The sequence below is a fragment of the Adiantum capillus-veneris genome, chromosome 24 (assembly GCF_014529385.1).
Source record: "Adiantum capillus-veneris isolate H3 chromosome 24, ASM1452938v2, whole genome shotgun sequence".
Taxonomy (NCBI): domain Eukaryota; kingdom Viridiplantae; phylum Streptophyta; class Polypodiopsida; order Polypodiales; family Pteridaceae; genus Adiantum; species Adiantum capillus-veneris.
In genome coordinates, this window is record NC_140954.1 from 33,691,064 (window position 1) to 33,715,239 (window position 24,176).

General features: G+C 46.6%; 1 protein-coding gene across 6 annotated transcripts in view; it reads left to right on the forward strand.

Moving 5' to 3' along the window:
* The window catches only part of LOC147426183 (cyclin-C1-1-like), an 87,655-nt gene that overhangs the window by 46,495 nt on the left and 16,984 nt on the right, over nucleotides 1–24,176 (forward strand). For 4 of the 6 annotated variants that reach the window (XM_086497908.1, XM_086497910.1, XM_086497909.1 and 1 more), the window contains exons 3-4: nucleotides 3,175–3,214; nucleotides 3,296–3,340. In XM_086497908.1, coding sequence (XP_086354034.1) covers nucleotides 3,175–3,214; nucleotides 3,296–3,340 — 85 coding nt within the window. The remainder of the gene's footprint in view (nucleotides 1–3,174; nucleotides 3,215–3,295; nucleotides 3,341–24,176) is intronic. The other 2 variants (XM_086497912.1, XM_086497913.1) reach the window with 1 other exon arrangement.

Below are 24,176 nucleotides of genomic sequence, written 5' to 3' on the forward strand. Positions count from 1 at the left end.
TAGCAAAAACAACCCGAGGCATCTGTGATCCTGATATCTCATGACTCTAGCCGTGGTCCAAAGCCCTCTTTGAATAGACAATGAAAGCGGCCTCGTATCTCATAGTATAGTGGACAATGACAAATGTGATGTGACTCTGTCTCTGGCTCTGTATGACACACCTGGCAAATCTTGGCCTCTGTTGGTACTCTCCTGATCTAGTAAGTGCCTCAACCACGAGAGGGGGGGCAGCTAGCTCGGCGTGAATAATCTCATGTGGCACTGAGGCCTTAGCCTGAATCATCTGAGAGATCATAGAGATTAAAGGTCTCTCCATACATCTCCATCCATCAGTGCTACCAGATCTGCCCTTGTGGTCTATTGAGGGTCCCCAAATCTGAACTCCGTAAAGCATAGCTGAATGTCAAAAAGCTAGAGCTTTGTTCGAGGTTCTTGAAATTGAACCTACGAACACATCCTCTCCAATCCTCCCAAGATTGCATAAGCTCTCTTCAGTCTAGTCTTTGTTGCTCTCCTCAATGAAAACACTGGTCCACTGAAGACTACCCCAAGATAGGTGTATGCATCCGTATACTCCACCGTCTCTTGGCCATATGTAAATATAAATGTGGGTGCTTACCTCGTGACCCTTTGTGGTGCGGTGTTAAACACCATGGTTTTCACCAGGTTAACAGACAATCCACTATCATGAGCAAATGTGTACAAAGCATCTAAGTGACGCTGCATCCCCTCCGGGGAGTCACAAATCAACACAATATCATCAACATATAACAATAGTAGGATCTATGTCCCTGCCAACTGTGCTCCTCTATCACCATCCGTCTCGATGTTCATCCACATACATGCCAAATAGTGTAGTAGATAGTGGGCAACCTTGTTTCACTCCGATAGTGGAGTGAAACAAATCAGAAATCCCCTCTGGAGTGCCTACATGCCCCACTACTGACTTGTATAGAGCTATGATCCCCCAAATTAACTTTGTGGGTATCCCCACCCGCAGTTTGCGCATCAATCTAGCTCTGTGCACTGTATCGAAGGCTATGCGGAAATCCACAAAGCAACAATAGAGCCGTCTCTCATGTGATCTCCCCTCCTCAATATTGGCTCTGAAAACTCTCCTGAAACATGCTGCCAATACATTAAGTCATCTTTAACTCTAGAAAGTTTCCTTGCCCTTACAAAACCTGGGGAAAGTGTGCCCTCTCGAATTCTCCATCTAAATGTCGCTTTCGATTTAGGCGGAGTTTTATAAATATCGTCATCCCCGAGGTCAGCTGATTGGTCCATCCTCAGACACCTCGTGTGAGGCACTAGCAGCCTTGCTGCCGCGTGCACTCGCCTTCCCAAAATGAAATGAGAGAGAGCGTTGCCCTCACGCTGCCCTCAGAGAGAGAGAGCTGCCCTCACGTTGCCTTCATGCTGCAGAGGGCTGCCCTCGCGTTGCTTTTTGTTTACCTGCTTGTGCTGCAACACCTGCTCACGTAGCCAATACAACACTGCCCATGCAGCCAATACAACACCCTCACAACGACACTCTCACTGCCTTCCCTATCCCGTAGCTCACCTCTGCCTGCCAGATTTCTGTTCGCGTAGAGTTTACAGACGTTGGCGCTGCAGGTTCACATGGCGTGAAGCCTCACAGAGGCACTCACTCGCGTGCAGGCACTCATTTAGACCTTGGTGCTGACCTTCTTGCTTGTTTGGAGAGAGAGAGAGAGAGAGGCTTTGGGTTTGGGAGGGTCGTGCCCTATCTCAGCTTTATTGGGACCCAAGAGAGTGGCATTGGCCTCACCCTAACCCCACCGGTGCACATGTATCATTCTTTGAGTACACTGTCAGAATTGGAAGATTCGCATTGATGAGACAGTACACAGAGCAGCCCACTCGTATGTGTTTGTGGTTACATTCAGGTCTCTCCCATGCCTATCTACAGCAGTTTTGGTCAGCCATCTGGGATTTACATGTGGCTCGTCGTATTTCTTTTTTCATGTGGATGATTCCACATGCAGGACTTCCAGTTGGGACTTGGCTCGCTTCTATGGGTCATGATCCGTTATGTACTCGCTGTCCTTTGCGACTCCCTGAGTCACCTGCACACTGTCTTTGGTCATGCTCGTCTTCTCATGTAGTGTGGCTAGCAGTTTGCTCTTTACTTAGTAGAGCTGGTGTTCAGCATGGATTTCTCACTTGGGGATCTGTCTCCTGGTTGATGCCGATGCCCGGACCGCATCTTTTCTACGAGGGCTCAGACATAGATCCAGCTCTTATGCTTACCTCGATTGGTTATCGGCGAGGGACTTTGGCTATGTTACCACAGATTGTTTGGCAGGGGGATCCTCAGACGCGTGATGAAATCTTCTCAGTTATCACTAGCATTGCACTATGGAATGTTTGGAGAGCTCATTGTCTTCACATTCTCAATGCGGCTCCACAGCTCCTTCCGGATACCCTCACTGCCATTTGGCTGGACATCATTCACACCCTCCTTTGGCAGTGGGATTCTTCCTCAGGTACATCTAGAGCAGCCGAGGCTCGTCGATTTGACTTCCTTCGGCGTTGGGCTCGAACTCCACTCTTCTTCACACTTACAGGTGGACAGATTATATGGCATTATGCACCTCCTCAGTGGTTTCTCCTCCACTCATCATATAGACCACCATGAGATTGTACTAGTAGAGTTGTCACTATAGTGGCTATCACCCTTACATTCAGCTTGTACACCCCACGTGATAGGCTTTTTTGGCATCCGCTGTGGATTATATTGTACTCAGTAATATACAGCCCTGATTTTTCCAAAAAAAAAGAAAAAAAAAAGAGAGAGAAATGAAATGAAATGAAATGTTATATAACGTCTTCAAAAGGCCAGAGTGACCTATGAGACCAGAAAGTTACAATGCGGTGTATCTGATACAAAGTCAGATTGACACACACACACACACACACACACACACACACACACACAGAGAGAGAGAGAGAGAGAGAGAGAGAGAGAGAGAGAGAGAGAGAGAGAGAGAGAGAGAGAGAGAGAGCAACTCATTAAATTCTCAAATGAAAAATTAAAAGTGTATTGATAAACCTTGTTAGAAATGGTGGCCAGAGTTGTATCTAGATTTTAAATTACTGAAGTTGAAAAAATATGTGATTTACAATATCTTTTTGAATTTGTGCTGGTAGATATACAAAGTTTAGCACACCAAGTGAAGGTGCGACAAAGGTGGGAGGTGATCCACGCTTTTTGATTCATTGAATATCAATATATAATTATCACTTTATTGTTTTCTTATTGGATTGGTAGGGTTGTTGCAACAGCAATTGCTTATTTTAGGCGAGTTTACACAAGGTGTGTAATTATTGGAGCATTCACTTGTTTAAACAACCTGTTATTCTTAATTTTTTGTTTTCTTTTAAGCGTGGCAAATATGTACCAGTGACTCTACCATGTCACGATTAAAAAGGATCTGCCGTTTGCTGGTTGTTAATAGAAACTGTAGGTGAAAGAATATGGCTGACCATAGGTGGGTATAGTGCAAAGACTTGACAAGATATTTGCGAAGGATGAGGTGTAATATCCATTAAGTGGACCATTTTAACAATATTTACTGCACACTCTCCTTCATATTATTACACTTCTTTTTTGTTTTCATGGAGTCTACTGGAAAAAAAAAGTTTTGCATTTTGAAAGCATTTTCTCATTTTTATGTCTACTGGCTTCATATTTTAGGAGTCACTCTACCTAGTGACACAACGGAAGGTGGAAGACTTATGGCATAGGTGAGGATAAAATTCCAACTAAAAAGAGTGTTCATTAGTGGGAAAAGGAAGATTATTGGCCTAGAAAGAAGCAAGGAAGTTTATGGGCAGATGGCCAGAGATGCCAAGTCAATAATATTGAAGGTCTTAAGCAAGCTTTCTATTCTCTTTGGAGGTCGCACTTGGCCAATGGGTTAAAGATCTAACTAAGTAGTATGGGATGCTTGGTCTATGTATTGTAGGCACTAAAGTGCCAAAGGGAACTGTGTGTCGCTAAGAACTTAAGAGGTTAGGGGTCTCCATCATGATGTGAAAGGAGTTTACAGTAGTAAAATCTCAAGGTAACAAGGAGTTTTCAATGAGCGAACTCACTTGAAGAGTAAAGAGGAGTTCTAAGTTGAGCTAAGTTTAGGAGAGTTTTTCATCTTATGGTTTTCTCTTAGAGATCCAAGTGTGAACACCTATGGTTGGGCGGACAATTCTTTGCGATTGCTCCAATGCTAGGGAGCTCCTTGGAGAGATCTTCTATATGGTTTTAGGTAGATGCGTACTATCACAAAGTGATGACTTGGCATGCCCAACTGGAAGAAAGAAAGAAAGAAAGATTTTTTAATGTCGATAAAAAGGCCGAAATCGGCCTATGAAACAAATCAAAGTACATGAGGTGGGTGTCCTCTGTGTATCCGTAAAGGATAAAAGGTACAAAAGTAAAGTAACTATCTTGTGTAATGAAGCCGGGGAAAAGATGTAATCTTATATGCTGGGGTAAGTCGAATCATGAGCAGAAATGCTATCCTATCTCTAGCTCCATTTAGTCCCATAATCAGAGTGTAATACATAATGCATGGGCGGGTAGGGTGTGAACAATCCGCGCAGGATGGCTGTCGGATCTGCAAAAGCTTGGATGCATCTCTCCTCCATACATCTATAGTAATGCTCCCGAATCTCTCTCTCTCTGTGGTGTAGGCGAGGTGCCCTACGTCCATGAGTACGTGGCATTTGCGAGCTCGGACCTCCTCAGCCTGTTGGAGAGTCACTCCTCTCTGGATGGTCGAAGGTGGTGGTGCTGCTATGGTCCTCTGAAAAAAGCATGTGAGCTGTGTTTGGCGCTCGTCTCTCACAGCTGATGCTGCTTGGAGGAGGGAGTTCCGATGCTGTGGTACCTCTAGGAGAAAACAGCCGAACTGTCGCTGGTCTCTGGACTCAAAACTCTGATGTAGAGTGGGCTGATCTGCAAACAAGGTGAGGTATCTGCCTTTGATCTTCTCATATGCTCTACATCTGCATACATAATACTCCTCGCTCTCAATCTCTGTTGTGCAAAGTCCGCATATCCTCTCTACTCTGGGGACGTGCGACTCTCCCTGCCTCAATCTCTAGCTGGTGTGATGATACTCTGCACTGTCCAATGGCGACCCATGCTCTATGTAGCATGTAGACATCCATGTATCTCAGTCTCTGGATGAACCCATCTGCTAGAATGGTCAGGAAGTGGTCTCTGTAGTACTGTCTCTTCGTGGGAAGAGGCTCTTTGGGTGTGATCCATGTCTTCCTGATGTATAGCTGCTAGAGATCCTGTCTGAGAACTTGATTCCTCTCGATGTGTGAGGCGTATATTAGGGGAATCAAGATCATACTGAAAAGGAGGCAGATCCATGATGTCCAACCATGGGATGTAAACCACTCTATGACTTGTGAGTACCATGCCCTCGTATCCCCCTCCTGATGCAGCTGTATCGATGCCTCAAAAGCTCTGTGGGTGAGGCTGTCTGGTGGGAGCTCTCGCATGCGCTGGATGAAGCAAACTGTCTGAAAGAGGGCCTCTACCAGCATCGATGGTGCAACTAGCTCTGCTGTGATGATGTCATGTGGTATTGAGGGTTTGTTGTGGAGCAAACGAGATATCATGATGATCTTTGGGTGCTCTATCTGTGTCCATAGAGATGCTGATAGCCCTGGTGGCAATACTGCAACGACATACATCATGGCAGGTGTGACTAGAGTGTCAAAAAGCCACCCCTTGGTGTGGGGCTCTTGGAAGTGGGCTTGATGGCACCTGCGCTCTAGGTGGCCAATGCTGCATATCCTCGTGTAAGTCGATCTCGGGCTGCCTGGGCCATGGAAAATCTGCCAGTGTGCCAGTGAAAGTCACCCCCAAGTATACATATGAATCAGCCACCTCGACTCGCCCGCCTGTTGGCTGCTGTGAGTATTGCTCTGCTCCGAACTGTCTTGGAGGTGTGGAAGATCATGACCTTGGTCTTGCTAAGGTTCACTGTGAGCCCTTGATGTGTGCAAAAATCATCCAAGGCTCGTAGGTGGCTCTGTAGTCCCTCCTTGTCTCAGAAACTAGAATGATATGATCAGCATAGAGCATAATATGGACTGGTATACTTGCCAAGTCTGATCCCGCTCCGCCTGCTCGTAGAATGTAATTTGATATCTCATCGATGTAGAGACCAAATAGAGTCGGGGAAAGGGGGCATCCTTGCTTCACACCAATGGTGCTAGCAATGGGATCCGATAGTCCACCTGGGCATCGCACTCTACCTATGACCTGTGCATACAAAGAATGAATGGCCCATATCATCTCAGATGGTATCTGTAGCTCCTGAAGGCGCTGAAAGAGTCTTTCTCTAGGGATAGTGTCAAAGGCCTTGCGGAAATCCACAAAGCAGCAGTAGAGTCTCCTCTTCCGTGCTTTCACTTCGTCGATCAGGCAGCGAAGCACGAAGATGTGGTCGATAGTTGAGAAAGTGCGTCGAAAGCCTGCCTGTCCTAGTGCGCTATCCCTAATGCCTCCGCATATGTACTAAGCTCTGCCTCAAGAACTACCCCATACAATTTGGCCAATGTGTGACCAATCATGATAGTCCTGTAGTTCCCTGGATCCAGGGTGTCACCAGATTTGTGGATAGGCACAATGGTGTTGTGCATAATCCACTCCTCTGGTAGTCCCTCAACCAAAGCGCAGTTGAAGAGACGTGCTATCAAGGGGGAGAGAGTGTCTGCTGCATATATCAGGTGCTCACTTTGTAGTCTAGTGTGATTTGTTGAGCGGCCATGCTGAAGGCGTCGAATGGCCCTCTTCCCCATACTAGATGTGAAGAAAGTCGAGGTGGTAGGTCGAGGATCAGATGGCTATGGGATCAGTGGCTGCCCAGGTATTTGGTACAAGCGCTCGGCATAGTCATGCGAGATCTGGGGGTCCTCCAGGGGGGTGGTGGGGCGTGGCTCTCTGAGAATCCTCCATGCTGTGGCACAGTCTGTACTCATGAGAAGGTGGTATAGCTCAAGCTCCCGCGCCTCCTCAAAGGCTCGCCATTTACGGCGTGTGATGGCCTTCATTTGTCGCCTGACCTCACTCTCGGTGATCTCCTCCAAGGCTCGTCGAGCCCGTAGCTGTCAGTATAGATCTCTGCACTCCCCGTCGTACCATCGGTTCTTGGGCATCGTACCAGAGGGTGGGGGTTGGCCACTATGGGTAGTGTGCGGAAAGCAACTGAGGGCTAAAGTGTGTAAAATTGCAGAGAGCTGGCTAGTGAGTGTAGAGAGTGGTGTGTTTGGCTCGAGAGTGTAGATCCCCTCGTATACATGTGATGAGTAAACTCTGGCTAGCTCATGTGTGAAGTGTATAGTGGTGTGTGGTGTGGATGTAGGTGGTGTGTGTGAGATGGGTGAGCCAATGAAAGAGAGGGTGAGATGCGTGGTCAGCCCCAATAGGTAATGGTGGGATGGTGAAGGATGCGAGCAGGTGGGCTGCCTCTCTGAAGCCGATGATGTAATCCGCTGTACTACCTCTGTTGGCTATTTGATGGCGGTTGTAACAGACTTGGACACTCCAAGTCAAGAATCAACCGCGACAGCACCAAATAACCACTTCAAAACAATTCATAGATCACAATAGATTTGCATTGGCCCGGCAGAGTTCCGTGCCTAGAGATATTGGCCCCAAAGACTGGCGCCCCTTTCGGTATTTCTTTTTATATTAATCAATCATCAAAGTACAAGAGAGCGGTTAGGGTTTCACTCTCAGACTCTGCGTCCAGATGCTCTGAGAAGTGAGGCCCTCACCACTAATTTAAAGGTTACAAGGGATGCCCAAAAGCAGAGCCCCAAAAGCTTCAAATCGAAAGCATTTGCTCTCTCTCTCTCACAGAGAGTCAAAACATGAAAGCAAAAGCATTCTCTCTCTCTTTCTCATTTAAGTAGAGAAAAAGCGACATTTGCGTCGCTCATCATTTTCCAAAAAAAGATTTTTTTTTATAATAAAATTTCAACCTCCGCGATTTCCGGAAATTAGGGTTTTTGGCAGAAATTAGGGTTTGCAGGAATTTTAGGGTTTCTGGCAGAAATTAGGGTTTTTGCTGTCCGCCACGTCATCACTTTGTGACATACCCCCCTCTTGAAAGCATTGTAATCGACCGCGATTACGCCTGCAAAACCGACAAAAGCCATAAACCGTCTTAGCAGACACTGACTGTTAGTACCTACGTACTAGGAACACACATCTAGCACATGTACAAAATCGACAATCACATCACACGACATCACAGGACATCACCAGACATCACAGGACATCACATGACATTCAACATTCATTCGGATCTTAGACCATGATTTATCGGCAATGTAGCTAGCAATCACATCTAGGTCCAATCAGGACCTCATCGATGTCCGATTGACTAACCCCTATTGCAACCATGTCTATTCGAGATCAATCAAACCAAAATGTTGCAGTCATTTCGGCTATCAGTTCCTGCACTCACAAGAAGTCAAGAACAAATCAGTATCATAATCAGGAATTCCATTTCATAAAGTCATACAGCAGAATACTGTCAGCTCTCAGTATCCCTGAAGCTCAAAGAGACATCAGTGACTTTAGTTTCAAAATCGAGGCATCTGTTGACAAAGGAGCGCAGTAACTCCCCTCTTGTGCATCCCACTGCACTAGATCTCCGGCCAACTGAATTCTGGGTTCCGTTTGGAGTAGACTATGCTAAACCAAAACATCGAGGTAAAGTTTCACAATTCGAGGAGTATCTGCTAGGTCCTCCTCCTCCATCCACTTCGCATCAAATGCAGGAAAGTTCTTGAACTTAACCAAGAACCCACCTTCGGACTTTACCTTTCTTCGTATAATTATGTGCCAAAATCTGTTCAGGAACAAGGATCTCCTTGTTTTCTTCCACTTTGGGTTGCTCATCAGGCTCCCCATCATCAGGCACATCACCCTTAACAGGTTTCAAGAGACTCACATGCAATGCATTGTGAATCCTCCAAGTATCTGGCAGTTTCAATCGGAAGGAGACATCATTTATCTTGTCAGTAATCTGGAAAGGTCCGTAGTATCACATACTAAGCTTTGGAAAAAGCCTCTCCTTTCCCTTTTTCTTTCTTAGGCGTGCCTTCTCAAAAGTAAGAGCACCCAATCATCCTCCTTCAGTTTCCAGTCGCGACGATGGTGATCCGCTGCCTTTTTCTGTCGTTCTTGAGACTCCTGCAAAGTCTCGCGAACCTTGGTAAAATCAGTATCCAAGTCTCGCGAATATTCATCCGCTTCAAATATCTAATCTTTCGTGCTCAGGAAGGATGGAACCTTCGCAGCACTTTCAACAATCTCACATGGCGTCTTCCCCGTCGAAGAGTGTATCGTGTTATTGTAGGCAAATTCCACCAAAGGTAAGTTCTTTTCCCATTGAGTCTTCTGATGCGAGATAGAAGACTTCAATAAATCTAAAATCACTGAGTATCTTTGGAGATCCTCTCTGCCCCTGTATCCTCCATGGTGGATAGTAGCTCTGGGTCGTCAAAGTCGTAAGTATCACACTGTCTACTCTATTTCCTGGCGTTGAAATCCCTCGTGAGGAAGACTTCCATGATCTCCTCCCTGAGACATGCATATGGTGAGTGTGTATCATCCTCCTCCTCTCCTCCGTGTGTAAGAACCTCCTTTGTCTCGCCTCCGCCTATGTGTGCAAACCTAGAGCCGCTGGGTGCAAAGTAGCAAATGGCAATGTAGAGAATGTGCTCCTCGGATAGCTCAATCCGTACCCACATGTAGCGTGCCTCTGGATCGTGCGCTACTGTCTGTATCTTGCTATGAAGTGATCGGCAATATAGGATGCAACTCCACCGGATCCTCTAGAGGTGTTGTGTCGTGTGCACTTCTTGTGTGTAGACTCCCACTTATAGTCGTGTACTCGAGGGAGGCCTCTCTCGGGACTCATGTGTCTGTGAGTAGAATGAGGTCTCGGTCATGCATCACCTCCTCTAGTCTCCCTGTGTATGCACACAGAGAGCCATTGCAGTTCCAAACTGCCATATATATCTCCTCGTATAGTGTCCCATAGGCCACGAGTCCCTATGCGACGGCCTTACCATTGATGATGACTCAGGCGTCTCGGTAGGAAGCTCGTTTTCCCTCTTTGCGTGCTTGTTGTACTCGAGGCATGCATGCTCTTCTATGTTCCACTTGCATCTTTGTGAGGTCATCATCAAGGTAGATGGGTGGCCCCGTGAGACCTCGTAGAATGACCCTCTTGCGGATGAAGAGGGTGCGTGGGTGCGTGCTTCTTCCAATGGAAATTGAAGGATAAGAGGCCTCTTCGTCGAGTGGACAAGAGAAGCCGGACCAACCAACTTAAAGAACTTTTGAGCATCGGCCGAGGGGCCTAAGCCTAAAAATCCCAAAGCTTGAAGATGATTTTCATAAACCTCGCGGACCTACTGACGAGGCATGCTATGCGTATGCTGACGTGGCAGTTGGTGTACGAAATTTTTGCGTTTTGTGCTCCTGATGCTATTTGAGATTTCAGCGCTAGCTTTTGGGGTTTAGTGCTTTTGGGGCTTTGCTTTTGGGCATCCCTTGTAATGTTTATAAGTACTTTTGGGGCCTCGCTTTGCAAAGCATATGGACGCAGAGTCCGAGAGCAAAGGATCCTTGGGAGTTGCACTGTTGTGAGTATAATAATAAAGAACGGCAAGGGGTGCCAGGCCAGTGCTTCTGGGCGCAGAACTCCGCCGTGCTGTATCTCTCTCTCTCTCTCTCTCTCTCTCTCTCACACACACACACACACACACACACACATAGAGCTAAGCAAGCTCGCCGTGGCGAAACCCTAACCCACCGACATCTCTCTCTCTCTCTCTCTCTCTCTCTCTCTCTCTCTCTCTCTCTCTCTCTCTCTCTCTCTCTCTCTCTCTCTCTCTCTCTCTCTCTCGGCAGCACGCAAGTATGAAGGCCAGTGTGTAGCATAGTTACCCGGAACGCGGAACGGAAACGGGAACGGGAACGGCAACGGGATCCCCGCGGAACGGGGGAACGGCTAGGGGTCCGGAACGGGAACGTCGCGGAACGGGAGGTATAAAAAACACCCAAATAGTGCAATTTTTAGCTCCTTGTGTTTAAATACAAGGAGTATTAGAGTGCTTTGACTCTAATACTCACAAAAAACTCGTATTGAAGACCATTCAATCTTGCTATGACTAGATGATGTGAGAGAGAGAGAGAGAGAGAGAGAGAGAGAGAGAGAGAGAGAGAGAGAGGGAGAGATTTGAGAGAGTGGGAGGGAGAGGAAGTGAGCTTGAAGGCTTGAAGCCTTGAGCCTTGAGAGAGTGAGTCTTGAGAGGGAGAGATCTTGAGAGTGAGAGGGAGAGCTTGAGCCTTGAGGATTAGCTTGTGAAGTGAAAGGGGAAGGGGGGTGCATTTTATGAGTCCTTGAGGCCTTGCACACTTTCAAAAGAAGCCCAAACATTTACTTCAATTTTTTCAAATTTTGCCAAATTTGTTTGTAGCCGTTGGCCGTTCCAGGGGCATTCCGGAACGGTCCGGGGGCGTTTCGGAACGTTCCGGAACGGCCGTTCCGGTTTGCATTGGCCACCCGGAATGTTAGACATTCCAGGACGTTCCGGAACGTTCGGGAAGAGAACTGCCCCCCGGAACGCCGGAACGGGGGCTAGGGGGCGTTCCCCGGTAACTATGGTGTGTAGAGCTCAACAAACCCTAAATGTGCGGCAGATTGCTACATGAAACCCTAATCCGGGTGTTAGACTTCAGGTTAACAGTTTCCTCTCTCTCTCTCTCTCTCTCTCTCTCTCTCTCTCTCTCTCTCTCTCTCTCTCTCTCTCTCTCAGGCATGTGCACAAGGGGAAGCCAAAGGGCGATAGGAGGGGCGCAGTGAGGAGCAGCAGGGAAGCAAGTGCGAGAGAGGAGGACCAAGGCAGGAGGGAAGACGGTAGAGGAGAGGGGGGAAAGATGTTGCCTCTCTCTCTAGTATTCTCTATGGCACATGCCAGACAACCAAAGGGTTGTAAACGCATCCTTGCGGGCCGTGAGACAAAAACCTTTCGCCTTCTCTCTCTCCCTCTACTATGCTCTATGGCGTGCGCAAGGCAATCAACGGTTTGTATACTCATCGACGCGCGCCGTGGGACAAAAACCTCTATCTCTAGTGCAATGTGCTAAGATGGACCCACTTACGAATGAGGAGGGTGATGACTATCGGACTCCACCCAAGGCGACGGCCACCTTCCGACGGAAGATGCGTGATAGTGTGCTGTCACCGAACTCTATGAGAGTAGGCAAGCTCAATGAAAAGGTTTAGATGATGATTCGGGTTGAACTCAATCTCATGAGAGTAGACATGAAAAAAGAACTTGTCAAAGCCAAGGAGGCATGCAAAGTCCATTGGTATAACGAATTGACAGCAGAAATGGAGAATAAGATGAGGGCAGAAATAGAGGTAGCACAGGTCCTTTGTCACAAGCCGGGCACCACGTGCCAATAGAAAAGAACTGAACTGACTTTTAGCACTTCAATAAAAACAGAACTAAGAGAGAGAGACGGCACGCGACACGGAGTGGCAGAATTCCACCGCAGAGAGTATTGGCCCCAAACCTTTGCGCCCTTTTCGGTATTTCTTTATATTGCATCAACACAGTACAAGCCGGTACTCGAGACTTTGCACCTTGTCCACGAAGCATGCCAGAGAATGAGCCCTAACCTCGTTTAAAGGCCCTTGGCTTGAAAAGCAGTTACAATGAAAAGCCTTCAAAACTCAAAAGCTTCTGGTCCCAAAAGCAATGCCAAAAGCTGCCAGCGTAATTTACGAAAATCCGTACAGCCTACCACGTCATCAACTAGCGCAAAACGCGGAAATCCGTACAGCCTGCCATGTCATCATGCCAGCGCAATTTTCGGAAGTCTGCCATGTCATCAGTTTGCGCAAGTCTCTTTTGTGTGTGTGAGAGTCCTGCTTTATTTTAATCCTTTGTCACTTGGGGCCCCATTGAACGGGGTCTCCATAAGTTGGTAGGACTTCTTCTTCTGTTACTTGTTCTTCTTAGGGTTTAGGCCCCCCCGGCCGATAGCTCCGTTCTTTAGTGGATCGACACGTCATCAGTTTGTTACATCCTTTGGCGAAAGGAATTGGATGCAACAATCACCACCTTCACGGGTTTGAAAATCAGAGATGGAGAAGCGTATGAATGAAAAGGATGCCCTGATTGAAGAACTCAAGAGAGAGTTTGCAGAGTGCAAAAGTTAATCAAAAAAAGATAAAGATGACCAGCCCAAAGTGATCGAGAAATTGAACAATATCAAAGAGCAGTTAAAAACTCTTAAGGAGGAGTAACAAAAAACATGGGAAGCTTCCTTGTGGGCAGATAGGCTCTTCCAAACGCAGAAGAAGGTGGACGAAGCGGAGAAGTGGATTGAGATTGCAAAGAAAGGAAAAGGTGGAATGTCTACTACCACACACCCATCCACCATCATTAACTTGACCTTGGAGGAAGAGCAAAAGAGGAAGACGAGAGCTCTTCATGTACATGTCACTGGTCTCAAAGACACTCACAATGTGGAAGAAGGTGTTAAGGAACTTTTGAAAAGAATGAACATCCCCGAGCCTACTCACACAGGGGCTTGGAGAGTGGGGAAGAAAGGGAAGGATAGGACAGGTAGCTCCAAAGAAAGAGCGCTCATTGTGGGCTTCCCTACTTGGGAGGCTAGGAAGGAGTTTTTGAAGAAAAGACCAACACTTAAAAAGATCGGGATTTTTTTTTGGGGATGATCTCACCCTAGCACAGATAGCGCACATGCAAGAGAATATGCCGGAGATCAAGGCAGCTAGAGAGAAGGGAAAAATTACTTTTTTCAGAGGAGGGAGAGTAGTGATTCTGGAAAAAAGCACCTCATGACGGTGCGAGACCTATGGGACAAGCCTAAAACTTGCAACATGGAATTGTAATGGGTCATTGAAGCTAGATGTGGGCGCCTTTGAGTATAGCTTCAGAGGAAGAGACATTATTTTCTACTCAGAGACGCACCAGACTCCCGATGGCACATTACCTAGAGTGTCGGGGTATCGTTGGGAGACTACTTGTAGACGAGAGGTGAGATCAGGTATAGAGGACGTGGGTCAAGAGGTGTGGCAGTCTTATTCAGGGAGGAGTTGTAGTCCCTCATTCGTATTGTCCGTAGAGATGAGCACGCTAGGTATATGTGGGTCAAGGTGAGAGCGGAGAGTGGGAGGCCACTCTACATTGCAATATGCTATTTTCCACCAAGCACATCTCACTATGCACCCCCCCAAGGGACAGTCACCTTATATGATTTTGGATGAGGACATATGGGAGTTCTCCAAAGATGGGGATGTTATCCTTTATGGGGGACTTTAATGCCAGAACGGGCCACTCTTAGATTGTCTTCTACGACACCTCAGAGGAGATGTTGAGAGAATTGGATGTTAGTGATATGGTTTGGCCAGGTGTTCGCAGGATGAGGAGCACACGGGTTGTGGGGGATATTTTATAGACATTGCGGCTACACATGGACTGGCGTTTTTGAACGGTCTACAGAGATTTCCAACATTGAGTGGGTTCACTTGTTTTCCTCACAGACATGGGGCTAGCACAGTGGATTATGTTTTCGCTCCGCCCAATTTTATACGCTTTATTTAGCTAAGTGATCTCGGTCTGTGTGAGAAACAAGGAGGGTGCGTCCGGCAAATATTAGAAAGGGGGTGATCTATCCATGTCAAAACTATGCAGCTTGAACCAAGCTGTCATTTGTGCATACCAACATGAGGTGTCTCCCTGTGAGGCAAGCTGTCGAGAAGACTCCAAAGCTAGGTGGACATATCTATCTTTAGGGAGATCCCAGATACTGTGTATGAAAGAAATGGATTTGGTAAGTGCCTCGATGACCAATGGGGGAGCAGCGAGCTCTACACGGATAATCGCATGCGATACAAAGGCCTTGGCCCTAATCATCCGAGAAATCATAGAGACCAAAGGCCTCTCCATGCACTTCCATCCATCAGTACTGCCAACCCGACTATGGCGGTCCACTGATGGCCCCGATATCTGCACCCCATAAAGCATAGCTAATGTGACCAAAATGTCGAAAAGCCATAGTTTCATTTGAGGTTCCTGAAACTGAGCCTGTGAAGACATCCTCTCCATCTTCCTTAAAGCTGCATACGCTCTCGTTAGCCTAGTCTTTGTTGCTCTCCTCAAAGAAAACACTGGGCCACTAAAGACCACACCAAGGTAAGTGTATGCATTTGTATACTCCATCGTCTCCTCACCATATGCAAAGGTAGGTGCAGATCGCCTGATTCAGTATGCTGTGGTGTTGAACACCATAACCTTGGTCTTGCCAAGGTTCACCGATAGGCAGCTGTCACTAGCAAATGTGCGCAATGTATCCAAATGTTGTTGCATTCCCTCTAGTGAATCTGAGATCAACACAATATCATCTTCATATAGTAGCAATGAGATCCATCCCTACTAACTATCTATAGTAACAATATCATCTACTAAGCGTCTGCATATGCCATCTATGTAGATAGAATCAGTCTCTGATGTGAAACTATATCGGGTATGTGTGGATGTTTGTGTCAATCGAGTTGTGCTGAACTGAAAAGAGATGGTAAATGTGAGAAGGGTATGATCTACTGCTACACCGATAGGCATGGGTCCAACTGTAAAATTTGAGCTTACAGAGGATGGTTTTGTGACCGGACCCGCCTACATGAACACTCATCTATCCCATGGATTACGATGTGCTATTGGACAGATGCGCACATCATTACATCAGTTAGAGGTCGAGGCTGGTAGATTTAGAGGAGTACCAGCAGAGGCCAGGATTTGTCAGTTATGCCATATAGAGCCAGAGACAATTACATGTCACTGCCCAGTCTACTATGAGGTACGAGGCCGTTTCCACTGCCTATTCAGAGAGGGCTTTGGACCATTGACCAAAGTTATGAGATATCAGGATCAGAGATGCCTCGGGCTATTTTTATTGGAGCTGCGCAGACATAGGGAGAGCCTCTTGAGGAGACCTGATAGTAGGAGACACTCACAGAGGGAGATCACTGATTTCTTCAAACTACATACGCGACATTCAGATGAGCAAGCATCACAACAGACTTCAGAGTCCACCTGTACCAGAGATACACTGAATGACAGGATACTGAGCTTGGGAGATCCAGAGGCCCACGACTGCGAGGGTCATCGAGACATCGGTGGAAGCTGCATCAGAGGGTCCGGACTGTTCTGGTACGACATGGGAGACACGCCCAATCAGAGTACTCTCCGAGGAGGACATTGATGAACTTCGCCAAAGACCAATGTTGGATATCATAGGATAGGATCTTGATTCGGGCATCTTTGTCTTTCATTTCATTTCATTTCGCTCCATTTGACTTTAGCTTAGTTTAATTTCAGTGTTTCAGTTTTCAGTCTTTTACATAGACATTGTATCAGATTCACCATTTGTAAACTCTTTTGTCTCATAGGTCACTTTGGCCTTTTAAAGACGTTAATATATCATTTCATTTCATTTCATCTCTCTCTCTCTCTCTATATATATATATATATATATATATATATATATAGTAAAGTTCAGTGATTTTGCAGTTTCTATTCGTATGTTGCTATTGATTTCTCACTTGGAGTGTCCAAGCTTGCAACACGTACGATGCCTATTTTATAGGATGTCTCATAGCAGCTGGACAAACAGATAGAGCATGAGGATCAATAGTTGGAGGCAGCCCAAGATCACTATGAGGTGCCTTGGATAGGCCAGTTCAGCAGCCTTTCGACTCTTTCGAAGATTTAGTCGCACGAACCTCCTCCAGCAAACACTACTAGGGGAGTGATTCTCCTCAGTTAGTTGAGGAGTATGACTATTCAGTAGGTTTTACATCATTGGTAGATATCCCGACAATTTAGTCTGCTTATATCTATGCATGTGGGCCATGGACTCTTGCGAAGATTTAGTCGCACGAACCTCCTCTAGCAGACACTCGAGGGGAGTGCAGGAGAGTGATTCTCCTCAGATAGCTGAGGAGTATGACTATTCAGTAGGTTTTACATCATTGGTAGATATCCCGATGACTTAGTCTGCTTATATCTATGCATGTGGGCCATGGAGTCAAAGATTTTGTTGAGGGATGGGCCACTATGTGTCGACATGTTTTTCGCGCAGCTGTCTAAAGGATGTCAGATTTTTCATGGTTCAAAGTGAGAGCCTATGAGCAGATTCAGAGTGCATACTCTACATGATATCTCTAGGACGAGAGAGATTGTCTATGATCTATGATCTCCTACATGAGTGAACGATGGTGGAGGCTAGCTATTACATAGATACTACACTATGAGAAACAAATTCATGACACCTTGGGGTAGTTGGTTTGGTCAAAGAAATATTCATCTACCTTCCCTTGGCTTTTGTGATGGAGGAGAAATGGGTCCCCTCCTTCCTCTCTTACAGTTTGGTTGTGCCAGATGCATCTTATTTTGGGTCAGATAGAGCTTTTTCACCACTTCATGGCTTGAGCACCTTATTGTATGATGTATCTTGTGGTTGTATTGAGTATTTTTCCCCATGATCTCCTATAGATCTTTCAAGTTTTTTTCCATATTTCTTGTATATGGATCATTGCTCAATTTTATGTAATCCAAAGGGTCACAAGCCCCAATTTTTCCACACACAGAGAGAGAGAGAGAGAGAGAGAGAGAGAGAGAGAGAGAGAGAGAGAGAGAGAGAGAGAGAGAGAGAGAGAGAGAGAGAGAGAGAGAGAGAGAGAGAGAGAGAGAAGAGGGGGGGGGGGGGGGGGGGGGGTTGAATTATCGTCCACGGAGGTCAGATATGACCCATGGGACAAAAACAAAACATTACAACGCTTTTCTAGTCGATGAAGGCAATCGACACATATCAGTTAAGGACTGAGAGTCCATCAAAAGGGTAAAAGAAAAAGAACAAAACCTTGGGGGGGGGGGGGGGGGGGGGGGGGGGTCCCTTGCGGGGAGAGTCGGCTTGTGAGTTCGAAACTCTTGGATGATGGATTTGCCCATTTACCTTGTTTGCGCGTTTCATGCATCTTCTTTAGTTCGCTTGTTTTAATCTTGAGTTGACTCACGGTCAGTTCCTCTGCAATCCAAATCTTTTTTCCCTTGAGAAGGCGGGATTGGCATAACAGCCTCATCCGCTCTTCTTTATCCTTGAAAGTGAGGATACAATGCCCAGGTGGCACATGCCTATGTGTGTCGTTGATCCAAGGGACGATTTCAGGCTTGATGTTAATTGGTTGAAGAATGTCATTGAGCTTGGTGATTGCTTCTTCGAGGGTGTCCTCATCCGCGCACCATGGGGATTGGAGCCCCCCAATCCTAACGTTAAGACCAAGGGATTCTTGGAGTCCACATTCTTGTAAGACTGCTTGTATCTTGGTGTCGATATTTGCCTCGTGCACTTCCTTCTAAACAGTCATGAGAGACTCAGCGAGGGAGACTTTGACTTCGCGCTTTAGCAAGAAGGGCTTCACTCTCTGTTTCCTTTGTGTCCTCAAGGTTACGCACGCATTCCTTGAGTCTTTCATTCTCCTCAATGAGTGCTTGCATCTGAGCCTCCAAGGCTGTAATTCTGGCGTCTTGACGGGTCATCGGCTCTTTCCTTGGGGCAGTTGCCATCGCAAGGAAACTCTTGCGGGTGCCAGGGTTAGGCGTACCAACAGTCGACATTGGACTCGCTGCTGCATAAGCTTGAAATTTGCTAGGTGGGGCAAACACCCAACTTCCAAGTTAAACTTAGGCTTTTTCCTTGCTAGAGCTCGACGTAGCTTCAACTCATCACATCAAGATCGAGGCTGGAACCCGTTGCTAAGGTGGGAAATGCTCTCCAAGCGTTTTGATGTGAATAGCCAGTCGCGAGTTGTCGAGAGCAGTCTCCGCTTATTCGAATCTCTGAACAGATCCCTGAGTGCGAGCATGGATTGTTGATGGTTGAGCACGGACTTGCAGAAGGCAAAGCTTGCGTTTTCAACAGACTTGGCCTTGTTGTTCGCAGACTTGCCGACGGTGCGGCTCAAGCTTGGGGGCGTGACTTGCAAAGACAAGGTGCTAGGCTGCTGTTGTGCAGACCTGTAGATGGCAAAGCTCAAGCTTGGAGGCAGGATTTGCAGAGGTAACGTTTGGGATTGTGGGTTGTATCTTGGTGAGGACGGGGCATATTTTGAGCAACGCCCCCCACAGGGTTGCCCCTTGCCCACGGGGGGACTGTGGGAGAGTTAGGGTTAGGGTTTGCTTCAACAGAGAGAACGGGCTTGCTAAGAGAGAGAGAGAGAGAGAGAGAGAGAGAGAGAGAGAGAGAGAGAGAGAGAGAGAGAGAGAGAGAGAGAGAGAGAGAGAGAGAGAGAGAGAGAGAAATATGAAATGAAATGAAATGTTATATTAACATCTTCAAAAAGGCCAGAATGACCTATGAGACCAAACTGATACAAAAGTGGTGAATCTGTTACAAAGTCTGGGTACCTTAGTACTAAAGTACTAAGTGTGAAAAGTGTGCAAGTGGGAAAATAAATGTGAAAAACTAAATACAAAGTATTAAATAAACTTCTTAGGAGCATTCTGGGTGTCTGGCTAGAATGCTTCTAATCCTTTGTTGTAGTCTCCTCCGGTGAAGTGTGCTTCTGCATCTCGGTCTTGGTCGTCTCGATTTCCTAAGCTCAATCGCCCTGTCAATGAGGGTGCCTTTGGTATGGATGAGGGTACTCCTTTGTGCTGGCTGCTGGTCTCTTGCTTCTCCTTCCACTCATGCTTCTCTCGATCCGAAGAAATCTGTTATCTGCCTCTGAGGATGTAGTGCTCTTTGTCTTCTCATTAGGTTATCCCTGTGCCGATAGTGTGACCCACCATAATGGTACGGTAGTTCCCGGGTATCATAGGATCCCCTGACTTGAAAATAGGTACGATAGTAGATAATTTCCAAGATTCAGGTAATCCTTCACACATGACCCGATTAAACAGACGAGCAAGGACTTCTGAAAGTAGATCCCTTGCATGGATCAGATGTTCTGCTACTAGACCCTCATGATCATATGCTCTTCTTGTCTTCATCTTATCAATGGATTTTTCCACCATTTTCGTAGTAAAGAAAGTACTAGTAGCAGGGCATGGCTCTAGCGGATTTGGTAATGGAGGCTGTCCAGATACCATATATAATGATGTTACATATTGACCCCAAATCTCAGGAGAAGTAATTGTCGGAGGCGATGAGTGCTCGTGAAATAAACGCAAGGCCTCATGTGAGTCTTGACTCAAGAAGAGCTGATATAAATCCTTCTCCAGTTTGGCTAAAAATGCCCTTTTCTTGCGACGTACTATACGCCGAAGAGAAATTCTCTAGACCATTAACTATGGCCAAACCATGTGTAGTTGCCATCTCCATGAGATGTCTCCCATATTCAGTGTGTTCTTTATCATGTGAGTTTCTAGTAAGCCCCTCTTGTGATAAATCCACTTCTCTGAGCATTTCCTCAGAAGTATCATAGAATACTGCTTGAGAGTTGGCCGTTCTGGCATTAAAGTCTCCTAAGAGAACGATTTCTCCATCTCTAGAGAACTCCCATATGTCATTATTCAATATGGAGAAAGGGGACTGTCCTTTAAGTGAGGAGTAGACTGATGTACTTGGAGGGAAGTAGCATATAGCGATATATAGAAATCTACCTGTCTCGGCTCTCATTCTCACCCACATATACCTTGCTTGTTCATCTTTCCTGATAATCTGTAGTAGTGGTTTCAGCTCCTCTTTAAATAAGACTGCTACTCCTCCTGAACCCCGGCTACCTCGTAGAGATCTCTTGTCTGGTCGACCAGCTATTTCCCATAAATACCCCTTCACATGTGGCATAAGCTGTCCTGGTATCTGGTGTGTCTCTGAATAGAAAACTATGTCTCTGTCCCTAAAGCTGTCTTCAAAGGCACCTACATCTAGCCTATATGATCCATTACAATTCCACGCCGCTATGCAGAGTATCGCCCCATAGGTCTCGCAGCGTCATGATGAGCGCTTTTCCAGAACCACTACTTTCCCTCCTCTATAAAAGGCGATTTTCCCCTTTTCTCTTGCTGCCATGATCTCTGGCATCAACTCTTGCATGTGTGCCACTTGTGCCAATGTAAGGTCATCTCCCAGGAAAATGCCGGTTTTCTTAAGAGTTGGCCTCTTCTTTAGAAATTCTGTCCTTATTTCTATATTCGGGTAGCGGAGAATAAGTGCCCTATCCTTTACATTTCCCTTCTCATCGACTCCTTTCTTGCCCACTCTCCATGCACTTGTGTGAGTAGGCTCTGTGATGCCCACGCGTTGTAGCAGTTCCCTCACCTCTTCATCTACATTCTCTTTGTCCTTGACTCCTGTGACCCGCACATGCAGAGCGCGAGTCTTCCTTTTCTGCTCTTCCTCAATGGTCATATTAATAATGGTGGAAGTAGGTGTGGTCTCAGGCATCTGGGCCTTCCCTTTCTTCGCATCCTCAATCCATTTCTCTGCTTCATCAACCTTTTGTTGTGTCTTAACAAGACGTTCCGCCCATGAAGATGCCGTTTTCGATTTCTGTTCATCTCCTTCCTGTAGAGCTTTCATATGATCCTTCATGTCCTCGAGCTCCTTCAACACCGAAGGTTGGTCGTCTCCCTTCTCCTTAGTTGCAGATTTGCAAGCCGCAAGTTCTCCTTTTAGCTCCTCGATTATTGCATCTTTTTCCTCCATGTGCTTTTCCATATTTGTTCTCCATGCTTCAAAACATGCTACTGCCTCATCGAGTTTCTTTTGCATAACGCATTCTGTTACATTTACTTCGGCCTTGATTAGGTTTCGTAATTCCGTTTTCACGATCTGAATTTCCTCATTCTGTATCCCCCGGATCTCTCTCCTTAGTTCTCTCATCATGTCTCCATACATGGAGTTCTTGTAGCTCTCGGCGTTCGCGTGCATTTCCTTCCTGATGTCATCCCTCATATAGTTTAGCTCTGATTTGAGCATCACTTGAACCTTCTCCATCAATAGCTCATCATGTATCCTGGAGGTTTTCCCAACGCGTAAGGATCCTGGTGATAGTACAATATCTCTGTTTCTCCGTTTGAAAGTAGCCGTTGTTTTTTTTGGGGTGGTGTAGCTATCTACACGCGGCCCTTCCCCTTCGGTAGACGGGTCCATCGAACCCGAGCCCCAAATTTGGGATAGGGTACTAGGGTGAGGGATTGAGAGTATGGCAAACTTAACCAGTTTACCTTCAGGCCTTAAATCGCTTTAAATTGGGCGCAAAGAGAAGGCTTAAAATCTCTTTTAGACTTAAAATTTACCTTAGGGCTTAAAATTGAAATAAACTTAAACGTAGGGGCTCTTGACTTCCTACGCGTAGAACAGCTGAGGCGACTCTTGGCCTTGCTACGCGTAGAACAGCTTGACATGCTACGCGCAAGACTGCACGGGACAGACGTGCAGCGCGAGCCTCAGGGCGGCATCAGCAGCCCGCCATGATCTCCTTCTCGCGCCCAAAGAGCAGGGGCATCAGCAGCCCTCCATGGTGTCCGTCACGCGCGCAAAGAGCAGGGGCAGCAGCAGTCCTTCACGTGCGCAAAGAGCAGCCCGTCCTCAGTAGTCCTTGACGCCCTCAGCAGTCCTCCACACACACACACACACACACACACACACACACACAGAGAGAGAGAGAGAGAGAGAGAGAGAGAGAGAGAGAGAGAGAGAGAGAGAGAGAGAGAGAGAGAGAGAGAGAGAGAGAGAGAGAGAGGCCGCCGAAGGCGGCCGGCAGTACTCGTGTTAGGAATGCGCGCGTACTAGTATATTGAGTACGTAGAATGCTCGGAAATTAGTTAACCTTTCTCCTTTGTATTATACGCAGAGAGAGAGAGAGAGAGAGAGAGAGAGAGAGAGAGAGAGAGAGAGAGAGAGAGAGAGAGAGAGAGAGAGAGAGAGAGAGAGAGAGAGAGAGAGAGAGAGAGAGAGAGAGAGAGAGAGAGAGAGAGAGAGAGAGAGAGAGAGAGAGAGAGAGAGAGAGAGAGAGAGAGAGATGTTATATTAACGTCTTCAAAAGGCCAAAGTGACCTATGAGACCAGAAAGTTACAATGTGGTGGATCTGATACAAAGTCAGAGTAACAAGATGACAAAAATGTTACAAGAGAGAGAGATATGATATGATATATTAACGTCTTCAAAAGGCCAAAATGACCTATGAGATCAGCTGATACAAAGTAGAGAGAGAGAGAGAGAGAGAGAGAGAGAGAGAGAGAGAGAGAGAGAGAGAGAGAGAGAGAGAGAGAGAGAGAGAGAGAGAGAGAGAGAGAGAGAGAGAGAGAGAGAGAGAGAGAGAGAGAGAGAGATATGAAATGTTATATTAACGTCTTCAAAAGGCCAAAGTGACCTATGAGACCTGAAAGTTACAATGTGGTGGATCTGATACAAAGTCCGAGTAACAAAATGAAATTAAATGACAATATGACAAAATGACTAAATGACTACTATGGAATTCTAAACTGCAAGGTGTGAACTAATCAGCTAGCTGGGATAGCTAAAATCACAAGAGATCTAGCATCGGTCGCTGGTGCATCTCATCAATCTCCTCCATGGTCAGTAGTCTGACTGGGCGTCGTGCATGTTGGGCCAAAGTGCTCCGAATCCTCTGATGCAGCCTCCGTCGGTGCTGTGTAGTCCTCCGTAGTCGCGGGTGTCTGGATCTCCCCAGCTCGATCGCCCGGTCGATCAGTGTGCCTCTGGCGTGAGGCGACGAGCTCTGCTGTGGTAGTAATTCCTCCGGGTGTCCAGTGTCTGCTCTAAAGAAGTCTGTGATCTGTCTCTGAGATTGGCTAGCCTCTCCTCTCATCAGGCTCTCTTTGTGTCTGCGCAGCTTGAGCAAAAACAATCTCAAGCAGCTCTGATCCTCGTACCGCATGACTCCGGAGAGTGGTCCAAAGCCCTCTCTGAACAAGCAGTGGAAGCGGCCTCGTATCTTGTAGTAGACGGGGCAGTGGCATGTGTAGTGCAACTCTGTCTCAGGCTCTATGTCACACAGGGGGCATATCCTGGCCTCTGCTGGTACTCCGTTTGTATCTCCTAGTC